The sequence below is a fragment of the Strongylocentrotus purpuratus genome, unplaced genomic scaffold, assembly GCF_000002235.5.
Source record: "Strongylocentrotus purpuratus isolate Spur 01 unplaced genomic scaffold, Spur_5.0 spur5_scaffold_11, whole genome shotgun sequence".
NCBI lineage: Eukaryota > Metazoa > Echinodermata > Echinoidea > Camarodonta > Strongylocentrotidae > Strongylocentrotus > Strongylocentrotus purpuratus.
Window position 1 is genome coordinate 29,682,132 of NW_022145596.1, and position 19,836 is coordinate 29,701,967.

At 35.8% G+C, this 19,836-nt stretch overlaps 1 protein-coding gene across 1 annotated transcript; it reads left to right on the forward strand.

Annotated features, from left to right (window-relative positions):
- The first annotated feature begins 244 nt into the window (after positions 1 to 244).
- Positions 245 to 19,664, forward strand: LOC577655 (TBC1 domain family member 19). Its single transcript, XM_030980213.1, has 9 exons — positions 245 to 253; positions 1,969 to 2,043; positions 2,613 to 2,760; positions 8,300 to 8,377; positions 10,451 to 10,560; positions 14,324 to 14,415; positions 16,080 to 16,195; positions 16,715 to 16,870; positions 19,165 to 19,664. Exons 1-8 carry the CDS (start codon positions 245 to 247, stop codon positions 16,849 to 16,851), a joined length of 765 nt encoding a protein of 254 aa, XP_030836073.1. The 3' UTR covers positions 16,852 to 16,870; positions 19,165 to 19,664.
- The last annotated feature ends 172 nt before the right edge of the window (positions 19,665 to 19,836 follow it).

Genomic DNA, 19,836 nt, shown 5'->3' on the forward strand with positions numbered 1-19,836 from the left:
TTCTCTTTTTCTGTCTTTTCTCTCTCTCTCTTTGCATCTCTTTCTCTATTTTTTTCTTTTTCTCTCATCTATTTGTGTTTTACCTTGTATGTATTTCTCCTCCCTCCCTTCTCTCTCTCTCTCTCTCTCTCTGTCTCTCTCTATCTCTTTTTGTCTCTTACTCTCTTGCCTTATACTTCCTATTGCATTATAGGACATTTAAGAAGCCCCCTCCCCCTGACTTTGGTTTGAGAATTCTTGGAGAATGGGTGAGGTAAGAGAGTAAAGAATAAATACAGGGCCAGATGACTAACGGGGAGGGGGGGGGGGGGGGGGGGGGGGGGGGGGGGGGGGGGAAGGGGGAGGGGTGCATGGGACTGTTGATGATTTAACATCCATAGGAGAACTTGTTTTGCTGTTCCTGAAATGTCTTTTTGGATATAGAAATTTGATCTCTCTCTTCTTGCTCAGTTTTACAGAAGTCATTCGATTCTGTAGGTCAATTCCCTTAATGGCCTCCTCATTTACCTTCAAATGGAGTCAAATGGAATGATCTTGAAATGCAAATGCAATTTGCAGGTTACTGTGAAAGATCAATTTGGTGACCTTGATTGTGTCATTGAGTTTGATTGGTAATCTGGAAAAGCTTTCTCTGGAATTGAAGATGGGAAATGGCAAAGATTGATCGATCTGCAAGAAATCTGGATAGGGTAAAGTCTAAAGTTAGTCTTGAGTTCTGGTTATGAAACCGCTTAAGGTGAGAAACTATCCGAAAGTGGTTCTAAATTGTTTATCATGCAGTAAATGGAATATTTGGACCATCAATGTACGAGCAAAATTGTTATTAAGAACAAGCTGAATATTGTATGAACTGGAAAACAATCCCAACACAGTTGGTAAGAGCATGAATGACCCATATTTTGTGGTTGCAACAATCACGTTCTCATGATTTGAGTACTTTTGTAGAGCATGCTATCTGATCTATGGAGTGTTGGGTTTCGTGACCAAACATTTTGTTGAAATACCTTTATAAAACATCGAGATGATGAAGACGCGCCTAGTGATTGTATTTGAAGCAGATGTTAACAAATAAATGAACATGGTCACAGAGAAGAGACAAATTTCCATTTGAAAAAAACGAAGTGTCAACCCTACTCTTCCTAGATTAGAAGGCCTGTTTCTACAAAAGTGTTCAAAAACGATTTATATTTTTCAATCAGTTGTGTGTATGTTGGACAGAGTGCTTTGAGATATCTACAAATCTGCCTGCATTTATGGAACTCAAAGACCTGTAAGACCTGTAATTGTCCATGTAACACATGCACCTGTAGCTACCATCCCACATGTAAATAGCATTTTCACTTGAGCTGTCTCTGCCACTATGAGCATCTAATCTAGCATGGTGAAACTCGCTATTTGTGTGTGAAAGCTTTCAAATGGAAAACAAGATTCAATAAAATTGTAAATGAAGTGCATGCTATTGGCAATAAAATGAATGTGATAGCGGTCATTCTAACAAGATACACTCTGGTACATTTCTATGACATCTTAGATTCTCAAGTTGAAACCGTAATATGTAAGAAACATTATATTTTATATTTTGTGTAGGGGATGATACTCCAGCACACAAAGATTTGATATATCCCTGGTTTATGATAAAGCCCCAATAGGACATGCATCTAGAACCTGTAAGCGCAATGGCTCGGTGGTGGAGCAGTGGTCTTGTAACCAGAAGTCTGCTTCTCTGATGTCTTTTTGCTTTCTTTTATAATTTGTTGCTATTGAGATTGGATTTCCCTTTAAGAAAAATGGAAGGTATGATAAATGAGACATCGATGCGGTACAGAAATTGACAGTTCTCTTTCAATGTATTTTCATATATCAATTTACTTGTATGTTTGTTTGTTAGTGAGCCTGAATTAGTTGTACATTCCTCTCATTGTTAATTAAATTTTCCTCTCTCTCTCTACCTCTCACTCTCTCTTACAGGACAAACTCTTCTATGAGCAGTTGAGGCACTATGTATTCCAGCATGACCTACTGGTTGATAACCTCTACTACAAGGTAATAATAAACAAACAAATACATGATTTTTTGAAAAGTTATACCTATACTAAAGTTATACTAATACTAAACAAGAGGTTGGGGGCACATTTCTTGAAAATTGGTATTACAAAGGGGGACGGTTAAGTTAAAATTTGCTTGCTAACTTATTTATAGCGAAGAAAGCACCCAGAATATGGTCCATTGACTTGAACTTCCCAGAAGAAAGACAACCCTTGAGCCCAACAGCCCTTGCTCATAAAACAAACAGACCACTAAACTAACAATAAAAGTCTTGAGAGCCCTCTGAAATTTGTCAGAACGGGACTTTAGCCCTATTGACACCCCTCCTCTCTGACCCTGTCTTTCTCTCTGACCCTGTCTTTCTCTCTGACCCTGTCTTTCTCTCTGACCTTGTCTTTCTTTCTGATCTTCTCTTTCTCTTTCTCTCTGACCTTGTCTTCCTCCCTGACCTTGTCTTCCTCTCTGACCTTGCCTTCCTCTCTGACCTTGCCTTCCTCTCTGACCTTCTCTTTCTCTCTGAACTTGTCTTCCTCTTTGACCGTGTCTTTCTCTCTGACCTTGCACAGGATGTGAAGCTGACAGCAACCAATGATGATCAGTACTTTGTCTTTGAAGACTTCCTCTATCAGGTTCTCCTCATCTTCTCGAGGGACACCAGTGTCCTGAAGCACTTCGGAAAGAGCTCTGCAACACCGGCAAAGTCATACATTAGAGGTAATTATTATTGTTGTAAATATAGAATCAAATTGGCAATATCTATTAGCTTTCAGCTCTGTAACATCCACAAATTCATACAATGTACATTGAAGGTATTCTGTAGTGGAGCTTTTTTTTCCCCCTTCAAATTGGCCATGTTAATTATCACTTAAACACAGGCAATATATTAATTTGCTCTAGATTATCAGCAAAGTCATCCATTAGAGGTAATCACTATTGATGTAAAGTAAATCACGTTTATCATATTAGCCATATTAATTAGCTCTTTATAGCTCCATGATCACATCATCTACATAGACCTTTAGATTAGTTGGCATTATTGGTACACTGTCACTCATGAAGGTGGAATATTTTTTTTTTTTTATCCCAATTTATGGAATTTTTTTAAAAATAATTTAAAAATAATAGGTCTAGATAATAGTATACATTCTCAGATTTTATTGAACAATGATTTGCCAATTTGTGCTTTGCGTGACTGCTAAAGCATATGTATGCTACTATGCTTATCAACTAGGGGACCTATGCCCTTAAGTCATAAATGACAGTAATGAGGATTAATGCCCCACAAAAGGGCACTAATATAGCACATCGACACGGTTTTGATCCTGGGGCCTCACGGTTACGAGGCCATTGCTTTGTCACTGAACCATGACTGTACACAGCGGGGGCTAGGGTAGGGGGCAGTTTCCATAAATAAAATAAAAAAACAGAAAATGCAATAAATTTTCAATAATTTATTGCATTTTACCCCGGTTCCCAACATAAAAAATCTTCTGTGTGCCCATGCCTTGAGCCATAATGTATGGCCGTCTATTATCTAGATCTATTATTTTTAAATAATTTGTAAAATAAATCCATAAATTGGGGTAAAACTAAAATATTCCACCTTTATGAGCGACAGTGTAGTAAGAAAATGTGTTTATCAAACCACGGCAATATTAATCTGCTCTGTAACCTCAAATAAATCATATACCAGTTGCAACCTTTACTTGTTTACCATGAGTGGGAAGAAGTTGTCCAATTAGCAAATTATTTAGTTTTTTTTTTAAAGCATGGTTTACATTATACATGTTGAAGCCAACTTGTAGTCGATCTGAATTAGTTTGTTCTAAGTGGTACATATTGGGCATTGTTTAGATTGCCAATTGTATTCAGCATTGTAACACCAATAGAGTTAGAATCTCTTAGTGATGGATGTTAGTTTAACGCATGTTTATTAAGATCAGTAATTTCAAATTGGCAATGTCCATTAGCTCTTACACACCTTGTAACTCCCACTCCCAAGTCCTTCATTAGATTGTATCAGTGTTTGTGTAAATGGTTAAAAGGTGTTTTTGTCCGTATAGACCTTATCAATTAGCTTCAAAGCATCAGTAAATTACTTCATGCATTATGCTCGTCCACTGCCTGGACTGTTTCCAAGTCACGCGCCCAATCAGCTGAGAAAATAACACAGCCTCAACGCTAAAACGGAGACAGTCCTTGCCTTTCATTCTCACCCTTTGCGGTTGTATTTTTGGGGGTTTCGCAATCTGTGTGGGATGCATGTAAGGGAGAAGGACATAGAAGGACATAAAAATGGATAGAATCTGGACTAACATTATACCAAAACACGGACATGTTTTGTTGGTCTAAAACATGTGGTTTGTCAACTTTTAAAATAAATAAGAGTGAGCTTTGTATAACTCTCAAAGTCACAATCTGTGATAGTTTGATACTTGCATGTATTAATCAGTCAAACAAACTGGCAACAATGATTAACACTTTAACGTGATTAAAGTCATGCGTTAGAGGGAATCTGGCACTAATTGGTGTAAATGGTGAAGCTATACATATATATATGTCTGTCTGCATTGATAATATCAATTAGAACACAAACAAAAAAGTTATGTACATTATACTTAATCTGTGCTAATTTGAATGGTAAATTTGTTGTTTCAGTGTCAACATTGATATTATCAATTAGTCCTTTGACACTAACAACTAAGGTTTAGATGAAACAAAACCATATTTGTCACTTGAGACAAATTTGTAGAGAATATTTGTCAATATTATAAAACATGTATTCTTAAAGAGGCATGTTATTTTGACTGAAATGGGACTTAAAATGGAGAAAAAATAGTGGTACAATGGATAAAGTTGACCAAGATTTCTGGTACATAAGCAAATTGAATAAAGTGCAATACCTGTACATGTTTATGGCCTGAAACCTCTGATAGGTCAAGTTCTGATCACTTTAGAATATTCCCCTAAAAAATGGCTTTTCTAGAAATCTTTGCAATGAAATTATCATATCATACCTTGGAAGTAGTCATAAAGTTATACAAAACTTATTCGCCCCTCGGTGTTGGCTAGTAGGTTACTCTTAAATTTGGCACTCTGCAGTTACAGAAGAACATGGACAGCTGAATAATTCATCAGGATTAAACTTGTCTTTTTTCAGTGACCAGTACATATCGAGATTTAATTTGAAAGAATTGAGTGATAGACTTTCTGCTACATATGATGGGAGACCATTCCATTTGTTTACTACTCTCTTTGAAAAAGAGCTCTGCCTCAATTTAGATTTGTACGTGTTTCTTTTGTAGTTTGAACGGGTGACCTCTTGTTACTGTGACAGTGGTACGATGAAAGAAATTAGTGGACTGAAGGTCGTCGATTCCATGCATTATCTTATAGACCTGTCGCTTCTATGACGTCTGTATGATAACGAAGGCAGATTTAGTTGTTCTAGCCGTAACTTGTTCTGAAGACACTAGAGGTTGAAGGATTTTAGTTGCACAACATTGAACTTTTTCCACTTTGAGAATAAATTGAAAATAAATAAAGCAGCAAATTCTATTCTCAATCTGATAGCCATTTAGAAAATGAAGGTTCTCCATACAGCATTCATCATTTTGTTTGTATAGTCATGTCTATTCTGATACTTGTTTATAAGATATATTTATCCACCAGCACTTATCGTAAGCTGGTTGTTCACCATTGATGAAATAGATATGCAAACCACACAAGTGACAACAGAGGTCAACTATTTCACATTTCATTGTGTGATTCCGCAAGAGGTTTACAAAATGCTTTTGTCTTTGTTATGCAGTATTGATACTTTCCTTGATTTTAGTTAGCACATGTTTGGTTTTGAGATACAAGGGAAGTGCAATAACAAACATTTGAAATGGTCATAGAACAGAGAAATACAAACTGTAATTTGTGTAGATCGATGGCCCATCTTTTAAAATGGAAATTGGTGTTACACACTTTGAAACGATATGAAAGTAGCTATTTTATAGATGAGTTCAGTCTTTATAGTTTCACTCTGAAAGAGGAACATGTCTCAGATGATATGTATAAAAAATTACAAATTAAGAGAAATTATTAAGTGCCCTGTGAAGTATATTGAGAGAAAAAGACAAAGGGAGAATTATACTTGGAATGGGAGTCTTTTCCCTATATCTAACAACAACAAAACAGTTTAAGAAAGAATTGGATGCCACAACCAATTTCAACATCAAAAGCATTCATAGAGAAATGTAAAATAATCATGACATATTGCTTGTGACAGATACCATACATTCATTTCCATATATTAGGAAAGTGAATCTTCCTGCCCGTACATATTTCATTTTCTTCTCTTTAGTTCTCAAGGTGTGATTTTCATGTGTCTCAACCACAGGAAAGTGGTAGATATTCTGTTACATTGTCAAAATAATGTACATACAAAAATCTGTTACATATTATCTCATTCTTGCATGGTTTTATCTTAACACAAGAAAGAAAAGAATTGGTTTATACCCTTGTCAGTGCCACAGGCTGTTTAAGCTCAATATCTTGATACTGTATCCTCCAGTCTTTTGACAAACTAAACTCCCTTTTTGTTTCATCAAAATAAGTTCATGATTTTTAAAGCTTAATATGCAACAATGCAAGTATCAAGAAAAGCAAGGAAGACAAGATAAATGATTGAAAATGTGTATATAACCAAAATTTGTGATACTTTTCAAAAATATTTATTTTGTTATACCTTAATGTGTTCAAGTGTGTTAAAGTTTCTTCAAATTGAACATCTTTTGTTTGATAGATAAAATCATTATAACAGTCAAATGTTTTCTGAATAGTCTCTTTTCTTTCTTAAAGAGGTGAACGTTTCAGGTAATCTAACATTCATAGCAACACCTCTTTTTCATTATCTTGCCAAAGCTCATTATTGTATCTTCAATTATTTAGGCTAACAAGGTGCTTTATGTCACAACTCGGGTTCAATTGATCTCTATTGGTAGCGCAAAACATGCTCTAATTAAGATGGAAGTCATGCCTTTTGCCAAAGCATTTAGACGCTGGTCATGATTCACAGACATTAGATGGATAAAAGGTGTTTCGGTGCTACAAACAGTATAGTTAATGAGAATTGACAGATGTATATTCGTGTTGCTTCAAAATGACAGCTATTTTATAAAATTAGTCATTGCTTGCATGCTAATGTGTGAGGATGTGATTAAGAAAGGACTGGCAAAATTAGCATGCAGATGTCATCTTCAACTAACAATGATCAAGAGATGTTCATCACTAATATGTGATTGGTTAAAATGTATCCGGAGGTTATGAAGAGAAGTTTGTTATTGATTTTTTTTTTCCAAAGCTGATTGTTCTTGCTTAAACCTGTCTTAGTGACTAACTCTTCATGAAAGCCACCAGTCTTCAGTGGTCATGCATTTTGTTTCCCTATATAATGAAAGAAGTATGTATTGAAGAACCTGTCTAGAAAGGCAAGCTGTCTACACTGGTCACTTCTGCTGTTTCCCTTGGGTGACCTTAATAGACAGGTTTGACCAAACATATACATGTACTTTACATTTATTGTGTAAATGTTTAAAAAGGTTTGTAGAAATAAGTGGAGTTTATTGTATTTTTTAAAAACATACACATGCATACTCTCTCTCTCTCTCTCTCTCTCTCTCTCTCTCTCTTAATTGTTTCCCTTTCCCCTCTCTGTTCCCTCTTTACATCACCCACTTTTTTTTTCCTTTTCCCATGTTAATATCTTGTTCCATATCTCTGCTGTCTCTTCTGTGAAAACTTTCTTACATCAATCTATTATGCCTGCTCTCTCTCTCTCTCTCTCTCTCTCTATCTCCCTTTCTCTCTCCCTTTCTTTCTCTCTCTCTCTCTCACTCACTCTCTCTCTCTCTCTGTCTCCCTCCTCCCTCCCCTCTCTCTCCCCTCTCTCTCTCCCCTCTCTCTCCCCTCCCTCTCTCTCCCCCTCTCTCTCTCTCTCTCTCTTCCTTCTCTCTTTCACCTCCCTCCTTTCCTCTCTCTCTCTCCTTTCCTCTCTCTCTCTCTCCTTTCCTCTCTCTCTCTCTCCTTTCCTCCCTCCTTCCCTCTCTCTCTTTCCCCTTGCCATAAGCCATCAATTGTAAAGGGAAAAAAACAAACATTGTAAGACATATATTAAGTGATACTATCCAGATATCAGATAATGATATGCTCATCAAAAATGAATATATATTGATGTTTGTGTTTTCTGAATGTTCTCCCACTGCAGGCATGTTAGGTGTAGATGAGTTTGCTGTTGTGTATCCACCCAATGGAGTCATACCCTTCCATGGATTTGCTATGTTTGGTAAGCATTAAACCTTGTTCATGCGTGATATGGTTAAACACCTAAAAAGACACCACAATCAGAAAGGATACATTTTGAAGTGTATTATAATGGGGTGAAAAGTAGTAGCTATAACTGTATATATATATGCAATAAAAGCCCTTAAAAATAATCATTGCTTTGTAAGTTTTAAGATGCAGAAATGTGAAGTGTACTACAAAACCATATATTTGCCTAATTTAGTATACTTTGTTTTTGCAGTATTTGAGGCAATTTACACATGGAACCAAATTGCCACCCTGCACAAAATTCAGTGTTTTGTTGCCATTTTCTACTTTTCTATGTACTTACATGTGTAATAAACAATAGATGCACAATACTTTCTGAATTTGTAGACTGTTGGTGTGCATTGATTCTTTTTTTCAACAACAGAATCGTCATCTACCTTTAACCATTTTTCAATGAATTATCTCATTCCTCCTGGCTTAATTATTATAGGAATCACTCAATGTCTATAGACAATATGTGAATGAGATGAAGTAAAGGGTTGTATTTGACAAACAAATTTTAGGTTGCCAGTGTAGGCAACCTTTCATCTTACTTCTTGAATATATAAGATTTCCCAACATAGAATTTTGGTGGCCCCATGTCATGTTAATCACTTGTAAAGTCCAAGCTTTGATCTATGAGATGGGGTTAGGTGTGGTCTATAATTCCTTCTTAAAGATGCCATTGGATTTGCCTGCCTAGTTTTACTTACATGTACATTAACACAGATATTCATGTTTACTTACGTTTGTATATAAATTGCAAATTGTAAATGAATTTTGAAAATGTTTCCCCTGTTTGTTCTTTCCTCAAATTACAACCAGAATATAGCAGAATGGTCTTATAATAAATGTATTTCTAAACAAGTCACTTTTTAAAAGACTTCCACCTGCCTAGTACATCATTTTGTAGCATACTTGAGATGTGTTACCATTACGATTAGATGATAACACCCTAAATCAGGTGTCAGGCTAGATTTACATTTTTTGCAGTTGAAATCATAACATTGTAACTCATCTGGCTCGTAAGGTATCAACCATAAAGCAATATTATTGGGCTTGCTCTAAGATTTATTGGGAAATGCTGACTTTATGACAATATAAATCACACTTGTGGATCTTTGCTTTTAGTATGAATTGGAGGCTGTTGATTAATATTTCACCAGTAGATTATCCTGTGAATATTTTTATATTTCACTATCTATATGTATTTGTTTTAATGTACTCTGTTTAAGTTTCCTTTGGTAACTTATGGTGATATATCTTTTATATACCGAATTCACAACAAATCTACAAGGAATTCTTACATATACCTTATCCTTTTCTTGAGTATTAAAAAGACTGGTTAAAAACATCACAGAAAATCTGAATTGCAGACAAAGAGCACTGTATGGTATCCGCACTCGCACAAAGAAAGTTTTTACATGTAAACCAATGGGGATCTCAGCAAAATTTATTTACGCAGCCTGTTACCCGGGGCAACGAGCATCTTTAAAAAAAATATTGACTGGTAGTCGGGCATGAATAAAATCACAACTCCAATTTCAACCAATCAGATGACTAGATTTATTCAACATACGAAAGAGAGGTATATAAAAGCTGATAGCATGCATGTTGGCAAAAGAGAGAGAGAGAGAGAGTGAGAGAGTTCAGAAGGAGCACGCATTTATATTTGTATTTTTTTTAGCACAAAATTAATTCAATTTCCTGCACAAGCATAAAACAAAAAATCGCTACCCTAAGGGCAAAACATGCGAGGAATATATATTTTTTTTAAAGCTGTAACTCGCAAATGATTATTCATGTAAATCCTTTTAGCAACCATATATCCCCTCTGACCCATTTCCTATTCAATAAGTATGCATAATTCTTGTAAAGATGGAGTTGAAGCTAACTGTATCTAAAAAAAACCCAAAGGCACTTTACCGGGATGTCTTTCATCAATCATAACCTTTGCAATCGTTTTCACTGTTGATTAAGAAACTGTCAGTCCTTATCGAGTACTCTCTAACTCAGCCTCTCCTAACTTTTATTTCTCTCTTGCTAGTGGCTCCGTTATGTTTTGTCTACGACCAGCCAGCGGATCTGTACTATGTCTTCCGTGAGATCTACATGAGGCACCTGTTTCGTCTTCATGCCATCTCCTCTCATCCTCAGGTACGTAACCACACCCAAAGAAGCTATAAAGCTGTGCGTAAAGTTACAGATGACTTTACGAACGACTTGAATATAAGATAAGATAAGATAAGATAAGATATTTATTCGTCGTTCTTTCAAATGACACATAGAGTATAACATTAGATCATTACACATTTACAATGCAAAATAACAAATTATGGCAATGATAAAAACAAAGTTAACTAAAAGAAAGACGAGGAGACCCTGGTAAAAGCAGAGCATGTAATTATTAGGGTCCCCTCTGAGCCGGATAAACATGACGAATAGATATTTGTGACTACCGAAGAATACGATAGGGAAAAGGGGTGTAAAAAAAGAAGTGTACACACAACAACAACAACAACAACAACAACAACAACAACAACAACAAACAAGAGACGAGACTAGACAAGACGGGAGAAAAGAGAAAATATGAGAAATAATAGAAGACTACAGCACAACAGGCACAAGACAACAGGGGGAGGGAATAAGAGGTTGACAATCTGAAAATATTCAGTTAGACACATATTAATATCAAGAAGAAAAGCTTAATGGGATTCTCAAATCCTTGTAATTGCATAAGCTAAATTTGATATATGCAGATGTAGATTAAAGGGATAGTTGAGTTCTGTTTTCAGACCGCAAATATGCCTTTAAAGTGCATGGTTATTGCTCTTATTCTTATCTATGACCTTTATAGCGCCCTTTTAAAACCTAAAATTGCTAGTAAATTTAAGGTAATTTTAGACCTCAAAATGTGTGAAATTTAGCCAATACGTTCATACCAATTCAGCTCCACTTTAAAAAAAACATGGTGACCGTTAATTAATTATTCAATTAAAAATAGCAATACATGAGCCGGCTAATTGTAGGTAATATAAGCGACACGAAAATGCCAACAAAAAGCCAACATCGGCATTGGCTGAAATACGATGTAAAGGGCGTTATTTCGTTTTTTCAACGGTTTTATCAAATTTTCAAAATATCTAATATTTGTGGTGGTACACAAGTATTAGAAATCGTTATATTTCAGCCGTCTCTGAACCAATTTTGATCAAACAAAGATGATTTTGTCATTTAAATATTATGAGCTTTCAAATTTGACTCTCATTTTTTCATTATCTCAGAAAAAAATTATTTTGTGTAGCGCCCTCTGCAACAGAACTCAGCTATCCCTTTAACCTTATCATTATTATTAACAAAGCATTTTAATGCAAAGTGTATTTTTGGCTACAATTTAATTAAGATTATGGGAAATACAGTCACACTTTGTTAAAATGTCAGGAAAACTTTGGGCATCCCATATGACTCTTTTTTATTTTCAGTATATTTTGTGCCTTAGTGAGCAACAGCCACTCCAGGAATCTACAGATAATTTTCAATGACCATGTCTTCTATTTGAAAAGTGTCCACAATTGGTAAAACTGGCATGGTTCTTGTAAAGAGATGCCCAGGCATTTTGATTTCATAATAGAATCTGGTGCCAATAAATCTCTTGTTCAGCTGGATTCACTTTAATGTGAAAAGTACATGTGGCAGAACTTCAGGATGCTATGATGTTAATAGATTGTTTCCTCATACAATCTAGAATCCTTAAGCCCATTGCCTACATGAACCACGAGGCTCCTGTATTAAAACCTATGGAAATGAAAGAACTCAGTAGTCAACAGGTTAAGTATGGTGATGACATTGAACCTGCTCCATGTCGTTAGTTTTCATATTTTACGTCATTACTTTTCTTATTTCCATGCGAGATATTGTTCTGAGAGTTAGATCTAGGCATGACTTTGTAGGGCATTTGAAAGCGATAGAAGATTGGGCTATTTGAAGGGATGTAAGCATCTGGTTTGGGGATTAGGGGGATATAGAAGAGATAATGTTAATCACTTCAAATGGCTTCTTACAGATTTCATTGACCTTTATGGATTAGTCTACAGCTCTATTCAGAATGAAGTTCATTTTTTCTTCTTTTAAGAGATGTTTATAATACGAGGTATTTGTTGCGGAAATACATGTGCAAATCAGAAGCAGATGCTTCCTAAATCAGTCAATCCTTTTAACCTTTTCTTTCCAAACTAACAATAAGTCATTGCCTAGAGACGCAGAGATTAAATGATTATTCTAACCATGTTTCAGTTTTTGTAGTTTTAAGCATTATGGGTTTCTGATACAGCCACTCTAACTTTCTCAAAGACCCTTGATATACCGTGTGAGTCAAAAAAAGTTTACACCTAGAAAATTGCTAATTATTTTAAAATTCATCTATGAACAGTAAATTATTATACATCTTATGAAAGAGTGTTTTATCCCAAATCATTTGGTATCATGTTTGTGTGGTATGTGTTCACGCTTGGATGAACACGAGGCATTGCTTGCGAGAGTGCAAAAATCGACTTGCGCCAAAGTGATGCGTACAGTATGTATTATGTTGGGATTAGTGGAGTGAGAGAATGAATTAAATGTATCAAATGAAATGCATTGCATATGCTTTTTGCAAAGGGCAAAGTCACACCATCCACACGCACACGCACAAATGTTCGTTGATATTTGATATTCGATATTTGATAAGTGTGGTATGATTAATTTTGTTAGGGATGTTATTTAGATCTGCAAAGACCGAATTAATACCTAAATCCAAATTGTTTTATTCAAACATCACATAAGCAACTTTGGCGCAAGTCGATTTTTGCACTCTCGCAAACAATGCCTCGTGTTCATCCAAGCGTGAACACACACCACACAAAAATGGTACCAAATTATTTGGGATAAAACACTCTTTCATAAGATGTATAATAATTTACTGTTCATAGATGATTTTTAAAATAATTAGCAATTTTCTAGGTGTAAACTTTTTTTTGACTCACTCTGTATAAATTTGCCAGGCTTTTACATTAGATTGAACATTTAGATCCCAACTTTCTTTTATTTGTTTAATGCTTCTTATTATGGCTGCTTTTTAAGTTTATGATACCTGCTTGTTTATGATCACAAGACAGTTGTTTCTATTTTGTCTATAAAAAGAAGCAAAGATACATGAAAAAAAGTGTGGTCATTGTAATTCATACTTCAATTTTCCCATTTAAAGCTCAACAGGTGCTCCACTTTAGTACTGAAGTTATTAGAAATATCAAGTATGCCCGAGTGCAATATATCAGACAATTTGTGCAGACCATTGATTTATACAAAATTGGTTAATTCATTGTTACCTCACCCCTCTTAGAATATCAGATTTAGTTGTTAATTTTATACATGCCATTTTACCTTCTGAATTTTAGCCAGCTCGATAGAAACCTTACTCTACATGCAAGCCTTGTCAATCGTGTGTGAATTCTGACCATAGATGGAGCTATTGCTGTTTGAGTAGTGATGTTGTCCTGTATTTGTCTATACATGCACATACAAAATTTACAAATTGAAATGTATAATTGGCAATGTTCTATGTTTTAGATCAATATTTTAGATAAATATGACTTTTCTAGTAGACGTAGTAGACGTAGTAGTAGTAGTAGTGGCCAGTACCATTTTGGATATGTCTGTAATGAGATTTGTTCAAAAGCAGTTATTCCTTTTCTTCAATTTTTTTTTTTTTTAAATTCTTGTTCTGACCGGTATTTATTTATTTGTTTATTCATTTAGGGAGGTAATCAGTGGATTTAGATTGAAATTATCTGGGGAAGTTTCATGTGCTATACAACGCCTATATTACAGTATTATTAAATTACAATATTATTACTACATGTAGATGTACCCTTTTTCTCCTCAGGGTATCTTATCTCTGTGCATCCTGTTTGAGGGTCTTCTACAAACCATCCAACCTCAGCTCTTCTTTCATCTCAAACAAATCAACGCACAGCCGTGAGTAACTTTGTTTGTAGTTTGTAGCAATATTTGTATATCATTCCTATTCCAATTATAAGATGTCATGGTCCATAAGATGTGTCCTACGACCATGCAGGGATCACATGGTTCCTTGTTAGAGACCCGCCATGGAACTGATGTCCTTTGGCAAGACATTAATCTACATGTGCCACTCTCCACCCAGGTGTTAAATGGGTATACCTGTAGGTAGGAGTTCCTTGAATGCTGTGAGCACAGAAAGTGGCTGCCTAGCAGAGCCAGGGTAATATTGGAGCACCTTGAGTGCCATGTATGGTTGATGTTTGTGCTATGAAATATCCAATTTTATTATTATTATTTTATTTAATTCAGTGTTTCGTTGATAATATTGAGAATGAAACATATTGCTTGGGTACAAACATTTCAAATGCATAGGCCTGTATTAGCTTTAGGGTCAACCACATTCATGTGTGGGTGGCAATGCTGGTCCAAGAATGTTGATAACATACAAGGTACCACTTGTTTGTACTAGGAGGAGCTAGGTTTTTATTCCTGAAGCTAATACAGGCCCATGCATTTGAGAAGTTGTACCCATTAAAGGTGTTTCACGCTCAATTTTGATGATGAAAAACTGAATTGAAATTGGAAATTTGACTGATGAAAGTACATTTATTTTTGGTAACTTTTTGTAAATTATGTGGTATGGTAGGGGTTTAACTATTTCCACAAAAAACTATTCAACCTCTCTACATGAACGTTTAAAGTAAAAGGCTTATACTTTAATGAAAAATGAAGGGGAGAGACCACTTGAAATATAGTGTAGGCCATGTGAACAAATAAAAATGACATCTAGAGTGACAGAAATATGAAGAAGAAAATAATACCTAGACACAAAATTTAAAGGGGAAGTCTACTCAGACATCAAATTAACTTTCTGTAGTAAAAAGCAAGAAATGCGATAAATATCTTGAGGATAATCTGAAGAAAGAGGGAATTGTTCTTTTAAAAAGTTGTGATCAATTAATATGATATGGCATCTGTGGGGTTCCTGTTGCAAGTAGCTCACCATTTTTCTTCCAACAAATAAAAATCATAAGTGAAAGCAATTTATATACAATTTTTACAGTGCTTACATCATGTGTAACCATGCCCCCTTTTTGGCTATTGAATCTTGATAATAGAATAAAGATTGCCTTTAAATGGATGGTGAGGTATGGTAGTCTCAGGCAGTAATTACGGTAGGTTCAGTGACTAAAGATTGAAGCCAACTAAATGTAAAGCAAAGTTGATGTATTTGCACATTTACACACACTTTGATGACATAATATTTATCACCCCCCCCCCCTCAATCTCTCTCTCTGTACATTTCTAGACTATTTGTCTTCTTGATTGTAGATTAAAGATTACCTTTAAATGGATGGTGAGGTAGGTAAGTCTCAGGCACTCGCAGAAGATTCAGAAACCAAAGATTGAAGCCAATTAAATGTTAAGTAAAAGTAAATGAATTTGAATATACACAAATACAGTGATGACATGATAATTATCAACCCCCTTCTCTCCCCCCCCCTCTCTCTCTCTCTCTCTCTCCCTCCCTCCCTCTTTCCCTCCCTCCCTCTTTCCCTCCCTCCCTCCCTCCCTCCCTCCCTCCCTCTCTTCTTGGCTAATTTTCTTCTTGATTGTAGACTCAAGATTGCCTTCAAGTGGATGATGAGAGCGTTCTCTGGGTACCTTGCCAGTGATCAGCTGCTTCTCCTGTGGGACAGGATTCTTGCCTATGACAGCACTGAACTTCTTGCAGGCATGTCTATGAGTATATTCAAATGTATTGTTATGAGCATGTACACATTTGTGCTAATTGCTTAAAGCCCCACTGCACTACTTATAGCTACTTGCGCCCTCTATTTATCAAACAATGCCTAATTGGTGCCTGTTGGTCCCCATGATCCTCTTTTTCTTATGTTAATTGAGAGCTGATTTGATGAGATAATCACCTGTCAGTGACCTTGCAGGGAGGTCTAATCCCCTCTGGCTAAACTAGTGCAGACAGGCTTTAACCAGTCTCTAATAAAATTCCATAATTTGCAGTAAAACACATTAACTATTCTGTATTCATACATACTTTCATGCACAGAAGGTATCGCAAACATCTGAAGGAAGAACAAGGTTTTTTATATGTCTTTACATGGTTTCATGTTTGATACTTGATTGTTTACCTGAATAATGTAGATTTTTAAACCCAGGAAGATGTTAGTTGTCTACGGGAGAAATATTGCAATTTATTTATTTGATGGTGTCGTTTTTGGTCTCCCCTATGCAGTTCTTGCGGTAGCCATCTTTTGCTTTCGTCGGACCAACTTGATGGAAGCGTCAACTCTAGCCTCGGCTGATGCAATCCTTGCTGATATCTCAACCATCCAGATCATGCCCTTGCTTCAAATCGTCCTCTTCCCTTGACATCATAACCATAGCAACGGTTAGTGATGAGAATTTTAAGAAATGATGTGACCATTCATTGCTTGAGAATGTTAACTCTTCATATGCCACACAAATAATCTCCCTGTCCCACATTGGATTTGTCATGGGATAGATATACTAAAGGCTTCAAGATTATTTAACTATTTTCAGAGCAATATTATACAAATATTGACTGCTCATGAGGATGATGGTGGGAACTATCACTCCCAAGGTGGTGTTTACACCGGCCCTTCTATCAACCCCGAGGCGAAGCCGAGGGGGTGATAGAAGGGCCGGTGTGAACACCACCGAGGGAGTGGTAGTTCCCACCATCATCCGATTACAGAGCAGTCCATATTTGTTTTATATACCTCGTCCTTTTTATTGATTCATGATTAGGTCTAGCTGTAGGTCTAGATCTAGCTCCAAAAACAGGAAACGAGATCAAGAGGAATTTACTAACCCAAATAAGAAAAATACAACATCAAGTCCAAGGCAAGAGTATTGAATTCCTACGCGCTGCGCGCAACCGCGCGATTGCGGTAGCCTAGCAACTCTAAAAAATTGTGTGCGCAACTAAGTCACGGGAAGGGTTAGGGGTCCTATCCCAGGGTTTGATAGTAGCTATCAACCCCTCTGACGTAATGATACTTGATAGATCGAAATGCTCCTTGACATGTGATATAGTCTTGACCAATCAGTGAATGACAATCTATGTATGAGGTATATAATAATATATACTGATGTTCAGATGGTTGTCATGAAGCTAATTAAGACTGGGAAAGGGTAATTTTTGCAAAGACATTGTGGTGCACAAAACAATCTTTCTATCTATTGGTGCCTACTGTTTTGTGCCAAATTGCACATGAGGCAAACGAGCAACCATGCAAAGAGGCAAAGAAAGCAGCCGAAGTGTTAATAAACAATCACAGAAACTCTAAAGAAACCAACTAGGGGCCAAGCTCAGTTGAGAAACAGATAAAGAATAAGTTAAAGAGACAAGCATCATTTGCTCTCTTTTTTGTCTTTTTCTCAATTTTATACTCAGTTCAAAGAAATAAAAGTACTAAACAGCACATCATATAAATGTAGATGAGCTAAATTCAATAATTATTGTTACAATTGTGACAATATTTTATTTGAGCTGATACAGCAAGATTAGCAAATACATTAAAACAACTGATAAAATAATCTTTCTGTTCATATTGTGCATAGGTGTTAGACATATATTTTAGTCAAGTATTGAGATAATAGTGTGATTTTGATAGAAATAATGACAAGGAAACCAAATGTAATGCCCATGCACACTTAAAAAAAAAAATTCAACACTCGTGGTCACATTCCAGCACTCACAGTTTCTTGAATAACATTTGTTTTTAGGTACCTATACCTTATTTTTCTTATATTTTTTTTAAATTAACTGAGCTTTTAATATTTATAATTGATAGATATTTTTGTAAACAGGTAGGTACATTTGATGACCTCAAAATTGAATTAGACAATGTTAGTTACCTTTCACCAAACATGTAATATGGAATATCAAATATAAATTTCTTGGTACATGAACATCTATGTTTGAAGCTATATCTTACTGCATTATAGTCATATATTATTTAAGGGAATGGAATATTATGAAATGATGTGCTTCGTAATTTATCATATATTTTGCAGAGGCAGAATAATAAGTGATATCACTCTTTAAATACAAACAAATGTAAGCCTACTTGATAGTGCTGGCAAGAAAAGATTGCAATAATTCCCAACATGTTACATTGAATAATAACTCCTGAATACACACAATTTGTAGCACAGCATTCCCATAAAAAAAAGAGAAGTTAAATCATACAAAACCAGTTAAAAAGTGGACCACCTAGATTTAAAAATCAAAAAACCATACAGATTATCTAGATTGTATCACTCATTAATTTTTTAACTGTTACGTTTTGACAACATAATATCCCAGTTTTTTTTAATTATTAAAACAAATCTTGATTCTTTTTTTTTTGGTCACAGTCTGAATGAGTACAGAAACTTACTTGTCCCCCCCCCCCCCATAAAAAAAAAAAAAAAATTCGATTTACAGTTACCGCAAGCTTGGCTTGTATAAATTTTGTTATGTGTTTGATTTTTCCACAAAATTGATACAAGCATGCATTCAAAATCAAAATCAAAGTTCAATGAAACTGAATTGTTTTCATAGGATACCCCACATGATATGTAAGTTGTGCAAATCTAAACCTTGTGCCATGTTACAGTTTATTTCCACATCTTGTACATAGGTTAATTTCTTTTCTTTTCTTTGTATTTGCACAGTTTGGATCACGCTGCCCATCGGTCAAAGATTTAAGGCTATATGATGAGATGTCTGGAGAAGTCTTCAAATCATGCTGGCTTACAAGACTCTGTCCTACATGGACTTGCAGCTCCAGTCAAATTTCTCTTTGGTCTAAGCATGCATCTATGTCAGGAGATGCAGTTGTTGACCCTTCCTCTTCAATGTTCCTGTAATTTTGCTATGCTGTCATTAAATACAGGTCCTCAAAAAATGTCCTGATGCTATCCTCAACTAGGCTTTCGCTGAAACTCCTAGCTGTGAATTTTCTTTTCGACTTCAGTCCAAGAAGTTGTTTTTTTACCACTCTATACCTCCATCATGATTTTCAAGGTATTATTTAAATACTTTCCTTAGTTGAAATATCTGAGGGTGCGTTTATTGGGTCTTGCCACTAGATATGTACATATCGTACCCCACTATCGAACCCCACTATCGAACCCCACTATACGAAGGTGATTTGCAGGATGTCGCGTTTATCGTCTCTTCACGATTCAAAATAAAGGCCTTGTCTCTGCGCAGCTGCTTTGCGCTTTTTGAACCGGGAAGCAGCCAGAGGTCAACTACACACACATGCTTGTACAACAACATGTCACAACTCATGGCGCGCTATAGCCTGCGAACCGGAAATTCAACTGGAAGGTCCGATATGC